This window comes from Triticum dicoccoides, chromosome 4B (genome assembly GCF_002162155.2).
Source record: "Triticum dicoccoides isolate Atlit2015 ecotype Zavitan chromosome 4B, WEW_v2.0, whole genome shotgun sequence".
Lineage (NCBI taxonomy): Eukaryota > Viridiplantae > Streptophyta > Magnoliopsida > Poales > Poaceae > Triticum > Triticum dicoccoides.
This window is the reverse complement of record NC_041387.1, coordinates 70,074,180-70,081,919: the sequence shown is the minus strand read 5'-3', so window position 1 is coordinate 70,081,919 and position 7,740 is coordinate 70,074,180. Positions and strand designations below refer to the sequence as shown.

Below are 7,740 nucleotides of genomic sequence, written 5' to 3'. Positions count from 1 at the left end.
GAGTTTCATTTTGTCCTCACGTGAGCATGGCTTGTACATAGGTTGTAATGAAAGCTAGTACCGAACTCTTTCCTGTGTTCTTGAGGCCTCGATCCGTCTGGCACTCTTGTAACCCCTATACCCTTGGAATATAAGCAAGCAGGAGTAGGGTTTTACCTCCATTAAGAGGGCCCGAACCTAGGTAAACAATGTGTAACCCCTATATCCATTGTTACCATTGGTCCTCAGACATATAGCTTGCACCCCCCCTACCTGAGATCTACTGGTTTTGACACTGACAATGCAATCCTCATAGGACACACCTGAAGACACCGCCTCAACACAGGCTCAACTAGTCGGGGGTCGTACAGTGCTTAGCCCGACAACACTGGGGCAGGGGTTAAGGAATTGTCTGGAAGGTGAGCCCTAGAAAAAGGAGAAGAAGAGACTGGGGAAGAGAGGCTCTGCTGTCTACAAACAAGCCAGAGCATGTAGCAGCCAGGCGGCGGATTTTGAAGAGCGTGTACCTGTCAAAGGTGCGGCCATGTTCCATGTTACGGGCGAGCCGATGCTACCGCCAAAACCGTTGGACGCAATATCAGGGGATCTCAGGAGACTGCACGACCATGTGCTGTCGACTAAGAAAAGCCTACTAACCTCGAAGGATCCATGATATCCGACATACACGGCTCGTGTGCCTGAGGGGAAGAGCTACGTCGAGACACTACCCGCGGAGGTGTTCTTCTTGTGGTTTGACCATATCTTTGAGATGTTTCTGACAAGGCATGTCGATTGTACAATCGTCCGCCTATGTTGACCTATACAATAATTCTGAAATTGAAATTCCTCAGCAATGAAGAGAAAAGGCGTTGTCAAACACCATTAAGATTAATTTGTTTTTCAAGATGGTTACTTCTAGAATTGACATTTCTCAACTGCGAAGAGAAAAAACACCACCAAACACCATTAAGATTAATTCATTTTCTATGTCGGTTGCTTCATATTCTAGACACACTGAAGTTCTTAATGAGACTGATGTGCAAGGTCTCAACCTTGTTCTTTATAAGTATCTTTTGTACTGGAATTTTCTATCTACTCCCCCGTTCGGAATTACTTGTCGCTCTATGTAGAACTTGGTTGGCCCCTCCCCCTATACCCAATCCTGGCTCTGCCCCTGTACCTATCAATGAAACAATGCGCACTCTAGCATATTCTAGTAAATAAGAATATCCCAGCTCGCATTGCAGAACACGCTGTCAAGTTTGTTCATAGGGTTTAGCTTCTCATTTGACCATGTGAATCATCGGTTCTGAATCTGTATCTCCCGAAGTCACACAGATGGAGAGTGTGCCGGAAGCGGTTGGTACACAACGGTTGGCATTATTTCTGTTTCTATCTATAGCTAGATAAATTTGGTTGAAATCCCCATTCACTAGCCATTTGGTGTTAGACAGCGGCTTGTGTGCAATCAGCTCACTGAAGAATTCACCTTTCCCTTCATTAGCCGTAGGGCCATAAACAGAAGTGAGGTGAAAGGAACACTTGCCACCTTGCAAAGCAATTGTGAGAGAAAGATCATAGACGCCCACTTCAGCGTCCGAAACCTGGAGCAAGTCCCCGTTCCAGATGATGGTTAGAGAAACTCCAATGGGGCAACCCATTTCGTCCCCGCCGCCCGTTTGGATCGGCACGGACACAAAAGTCGGCCCAACGTGCCGACCAAAACGGATGCGCGTCCGCCCAATTTTTAGCCGGATTTGCATTGGCGCAGGCACGAGATGGACGCACGCGCGCCTACTCCTCTCCTCGGGTCTGCCGGTCGGTGGCAGCCACCACCATTTAATCCCATTTCCCCCCAAAACCCTCCCGCTTGCGCGCGCTCCCGCCCCACGCCCGCCATGGATGACAACCTCGACCTCGCCGCCGCCACCGGCCTCACCTCCCTCGCCTCGTCCAGCAAAGGCAAGCCTCACGCCCCCCGAAAGGCCGCCGCGCCGAAGCCGAAGAAGGTGCTGACGCCCGAATAGCGGGCAAAGGAGTCGGCCAAGAGGAAGGACCGGAGGCACACGGCGGACATGGGGGATGAAGCCATCGTGGTGGCCGCCGTTGCTGCCGCCGCGCAGCAGCAAGTCACCAACACCCGCGTCGCGGCAGCAATAAGGGAGGCGCTCTACATGATGTGGTTAAACCCTAGCCAGCACGGCCTCGTCAATGCCGCCGTGGCCGCCGCGGTCAGCACCGGCTCATCCGCCTTCCCTCGGACGGTGATGCCCGACTCGCCTCGCAGCATCATCCAAAGTTTTGGCGAATCGTTTGAAGTCAATTTTGCCAGTGCTGGTGTTAGAGTGTCAGAGTGCTTTTGTTCCCGGAAGGTTGATCACAGACAACACCTTGATTGCTTATGAATGCCTACACACAATCCGACACCAACGAGTGAAGAAGCCCTTCTTTGCCCTGAAGATAGACACGATGCAGGCTTATGATTGCATGGAGTGGAGCTATCTCCATGACTGTTTAACTAAGTTGGGTTTTGCTTCTTCCTGGATCGAGGCGGTGATGCGATGTGTTACTAATGTCCGTTATGCTGCCAAAGTCAATGGAGAATTAAAAGAAACGATGGTACCATCTTGTGGCCTTAGGCAAGGAGACCCAATCAGCCCATATCTCTTTCTCTTATGCATGGAAGGTTTATGAAGTATGCTATTTCAAAAGGAGGCAAGTGGCAAGCTACATGGGATTTGAAATGGCCGTCATGGTCCGTCTATCTCACACCTCCTGTTCGTAGATGATAGCATCTTCTTTGCTAAGAGTGATTTTAAGAGTGTGGCATCTTTGGTGCCTTCAGCTTATATTGTTCGGGTTTGGGGCAAGCAATTAACAAGGACAAGTCATCGGTGTTCTTTGGTAAGCACTGTCCTGTTAGTGTCAAAAATCGTGTGAAGTCTCAACTGGATATTTTCAACGAGATGTTTCATGATTCTTATCTGGGTATGCCTACAGATGTTGGAAGATCTCCCACAAGCACTTTCAAATTTCTTCCGGATAGGGCGTGGCAGAATATCCATGGCTGGTCAGATCAGCCGTTGTCAAGAGCAGGAACTAAAACTTTACTTAAGTCCAAGACTCGGGCTATTCCCACTTTCATTTCGATTTGTTTCTATTTGCCGGTTGCTACTTGCGAGAAGTTCCGACAGATTGTGTCGACCAATGGTGGGGGCGTGAGGATGGTAAAAAGAAAATGCTGGGGACTGTTCAATTAGGCGATGTTGGGAAAACAAGGCTGGGGACTGCTGACTGATCCTGGGTCGCTATGTGCGCAAGTTTTGAAAGGAAGGTATTTCCTGTTCGGTGATTTTTAGAATGCCGTTTCTCCTTGCCCAGCCTCGGCAACTTGGCGTGCCATTTTGCATGGCCGAGACCTGTTGAAGAAGGGTGTCCAATTGGGTATTGGGGATGGAAAAAGTATCCATATTCTCAAGGATAATTGGATTCCCTCTACCCCTCCAACCTTACTTCGGCCCTTATCTCCTATCCTAGAGTCTGCCAAGGTTCATTGCTTGATCAATGAGGATATTGGGTGTTTGAATGTGGATATTGTGAGATCTTTCTTCATAGAGGAGGTAGACAATGATATTGTCCAAATTCCAATAAACTTCGCGGGCGGACCGGACTTTGTGCGCTGGCCTTTCACTAGATTTGGTGAATACACTGTCCGTTCTGCTTATAACATGGCTAGGACGAGCCATTTCTTGTCTGACCGGAGTGGCAATGGTGGGGGGCAGCACTCCAGTTGGTCTTTGGAGGAAAAGTTATGGAAGAAGCTTTGGAATATCAAGGCTCCAAACAAGATGAAAGTGATGCTCTAGCGGTTTGCTCACGATTGCCTACCCTTGGGGAGCAACTTCTCCGCTGCCAGGTGCCAACGAGGACTGACTGTTCCTTGTGCGCCCGATCGGAAGGCATTGAGCATGCTTTGCTTTTTTGTGGACATGCCCGTGCTCTCTGGGAGGATATCAAGGATGGGTTTGGGATCAAGCTGTATCGCTCTTCCTTTACATCTCCAAAGCAATGGTTGTTCAACTTCCTATCCTATGGATCTGATCGAGATGTCTCTATCCTGACTGTCACTCTGCGGCACATCTGGGAGGCTCGGAATTCTACTCCTAATGAACTTGTTGCTCCTCTCCCGAAGCATACGGCTGCGAGGGCGCGTGCTTATATTGATATGATCTTGCAGCATCTTTTCAAAACTCATCCTACTGCTAGACGTGAGATCCCTGCTTCTAGCTCTCATTGCTCTCCGCCAACGCATGGTACTTTGTTGTTGTCTTCAGATGCAGCTGTTTCGCTGGACCGGGGCTCTTCGGCAATAGGCGTGGTGATTCAGGACCATACCGTCCGGTGTGTTGCTGCTGCTTATTCAGAACCCTTGCCGGGTGTTTCATCCCCGGAAGTGGCAGAGGCGATGGCTCTTCGTAGCGTGGTTACTTTGGCTCGCCAAGAGAACTATATGCATGTGATCTTCCAATCCGATTGCCTCTCGGTGGTGCAAAGGTTGCATTCTTCTGCACAAGAACGCTCAATTGTGGGTTCTATAATCGCTGATATCAAGATGGCGTGTGGGGCTTTGTCTTCTGTGACTTTCAAGCATGTTCATCGGCAATGTAATGTTTTAGCTAGATCTAGTCTGAACTCTATGAGTCTTTGTATTTTCCATTCTGCTCCAGATTGTATCGGGGAGACTCTGTGTAACTTAATTAGTTGCTTAATCAATAAAGGCCGATGTTCTCTCAAAAAAAGTCCTCGTTCTGGATGATGGTTATCCCTTTCCCGGGTGCCAGTGGCCGGGCATTGTGCAAAACCTTTCATTCTTTGCCTCCAATGTCCGACGATGGCAGTCTTGACGAGCAGAAAAAAAGAAGAAGCAAAGATTATAAACAGTTAAAACTCGATTTAGTGAAAGCAATTAAACACAACGAGATATCAATAGTCCAATCATTGACAAACGAGACTTAGTAGGAGGCACGACCAAATTCAAGAAAGATGTGACAGTTTCCCCTTGCAAGATCGTGCATGACATGGTACTCTTGCCAGTTGCGCAAATGTATAATGTTTATGATTTCGCCATGGCGTGCACGCTTACACAACTATATATAGAACCATAGAATGTACTTCCTCCGTTCTTAAATATAAGTCTTTTTAGAGATTTCTATATAGACTAGATACGGATGTATATGGACGTATAATAGAGTGTAGATTCACTTATTTTGTTTCGTATATAGTTCATTGAAATCTCTAAACATATTTATATTTAGAAATGGAGGGAGCAATTATTAGGCATTCAAATTTGGAACCTTTAGGATGCCCTCCGAGCCCTACTTAGTTCAACTAAATGAACTAGTTTTTCAAAACTGAGGGCCGGATGGTACCTAAAGTTCCAAAGTTGCATGCTTAGTAATTATCCACTTCAACTGCTATTTTGACGTAGGAGTATATCCACTTTAACAATACGCCTGTGACTGCCTGTCACTGCCACGCAGCAATGTCAATGGATCAGGTGACTGGCAAGATGTGTCTGTTTATCGTTTTTAATTTCCACACGCTGGACACGCGTGATAGCGCCATGCCCTTGCTTGTTCAACTCGCACCGACGCACGTACCCAGGCGAGCAGCTATATATGTGCCGCTAATAGTACTTGCTGGATGCACACTGCTTGAACGAAGCACCATATATAAAAACATCTCAGATAGCTAGAGGGAGAGTGATGAAGGTAGCAACAATGGCGGCCGAGGCTCAGCAATTGACCGTTCCCACCGAGGCGGAGCTTCTGCAGGGGCAGGCCGACCTTTGGCGCCACAGCCTCTACTACATGACCTCCATGGCATTCCAGTGCGCCGTCAAGCTCGGCGTCCCGACCACCATCCACAGCCTGGGTGGCGCGGCATCGCTGCCTGATCTGGTCACCGCACTGTCCCTTCCACCCGCCAAACTGCCTTACCTCCGTCGCATCATGCGGCTGCTGGCCACGTCCGGCGTCTTCGCCGCCGACAACGCCGCCGACGTGGTCACCTACTACCGCCTGACCCCCCTGTCCTGGCTCCTCCTTGACGGCGTCGCCGTAGATGGCCACCCAAGCCAAACCTCCATTGTGCTTGCCGCAACCTCGAGGCACTGCCTTGAGGCTGCCATGGGGCTCTCCGACTGGTTCCAGAAGGACGTCGTGGCGTCGCCGTTCGAGGATCTCCATGGTGTGACCCTCTTCGACGAGAGCATGGCGAAACATGACCCTGAGGTCGACGCCGTGTTCAACGAAGCCCTGGCGTCCCATGATAATTCCGGGTTCCTCACGGTCTTGCGGGAGTGCGGCGCCCTCTTCCAGGGGCTGGAGTCCCTGACCGACTGCTGTGGCGGCGACGGCACGACCGCAAGGGCCATCGTGGAGGCCTTTCCGCAAATCAAGTGCACCGTGCTCGACCTTCCGCGGGTGATCGACAATGTCCCTGCCCACGGTGTCGTTAACTACCTGGCCGGTGACATGTTCAAGTCCGTCCCACCTGCTCAGGCTGTGTTGATCAAGGTACAACATATAGCCAACAGATGCGAAATTCCTCTCTTGTCCATTTTATATTTCACTTTGTTACTAAAGTTGTACCAAAATTTCCCTACATATATAGCTTGTGCTGCACCACTGGAGTGATGAGGACTGCATGAAGATCCTTGCTCAATGCAAGAAGGCCATCCCTTCGCGGGAAGAGGGAGGGAAAGTGATTGTGATCGACATAGTTGTAGACTCTTCTTCGGGACCAACGCACGAAGCAGAGCTCCTGATGGATGTAGCCATGATGGTGATGACCAATGGCCGGCAGCGAGATGAAACTGACTGGAGCGAGATATTCACCAAGGCAGGATTCAGTGACTACAAACTTGTGAAGAAACTGGGAGCTCGAGGTGTCTTTGAGGTCTACCCGTGAGACAGGCCCAAAAATACGTATTATAATTTGTGGTTTGGTTCAGAAGATGTGCTCTATGGGGACTGTCTTACTTTGTCAGGTACGTTTCAAGGAGGATACAAGGTACGAGCGAGCATATGGAGTGTTATGCATATGGGTGTCATGCATTCTTGGTAACTTTCCGATCGGTAAAATTTTCATTCGATTAAGTACGAAAGCACTCGGTATGCTTTTCCGTGTATCATGTACACGGTTACTACAACCAGAATGTGATGTTTGTTGATGTCGATACCATGTAATACTCAATTGTCGCATGTAAACTATCACTTATGATGTCTAATATGTCAAGTTTGTGTTGAATACATGTATATATTGGAGTAATCCAAATGTATTTGGATAGGAGTTGGGTCGTTTTCCCACACCATATCCCGAGTTGTAATCAGCAAGTTGGTCTTTGTGATGCGTTTTCGTGTACGCATATTCTTGTCTTGGTGCCAGCATGAGCGCCAAACCAAATGCTAGCACACATATTATAAACATATATGGCGATTCAACAACCATGATCTGTTTAGTATTGGTGTGAGGATTTAATGGCTGTGACATGTGTACAGTTATGAAGACCTGACGACCATGACCGTTTATGAACTTATGAAATCTAATAATGACTGATATATTTAGGTACAACTATAAATATCAAATGGTTGTTATAAATGATTATGAAGGTCCACCAAATCAATGGTTGGATGTCATGGTGGGACTCGGCTAGCCAATTATTTCGACCACTAGCAAGTTGTGCTCCATTTTCCTATT

General features: G+C 48.4%; 1 protein-coding gene across 1 annotated transcript; it reads left to right on the top strand.

Moving 5' to 3' along the window:
• The first annotated feature begins 5,698 nt into the window (after nt 1–5,698).
• Nucleotides 5,699–7,354, top strand: LOC119295071 (flavonoid O-methyltransferase-like protein Os11g0303600). Its single transcript, XM_037573399.1, has 2 exons — nt 5,699–6,557; nt 6,655–7,354. The coding sequence occupies exons 1-2, from the start codon at nt 5,745–5,747 to the stop codon at nt 6,949–6,951; spliced, it is 1,110 nt and encodes a 369-aa protein (XP_037429296.1). The 5' UTR covers nt 5,699–5,744; the 3' UTR covers nt 6,952–7,354.
• The last annotated feature ends 386 nt before the right edge of the window (nt 7,355–7,740 follow it).

Coding starts and splice junctions, on each gene's coding strand:
- LOC119295071 (XM_037573399.1), top strand. CDS start 5,745: ATGAAGGTAGCAACAATGGCGGCCGAGGCTCAGCAATTGACCGTTCCC. Junction 6,558..6,654: donor CTCAGGCTGTGTTGATCAAG/GTACAACATATA, acceptor CTACATATATAG/CTTGTGCTGCACCACTGGAG.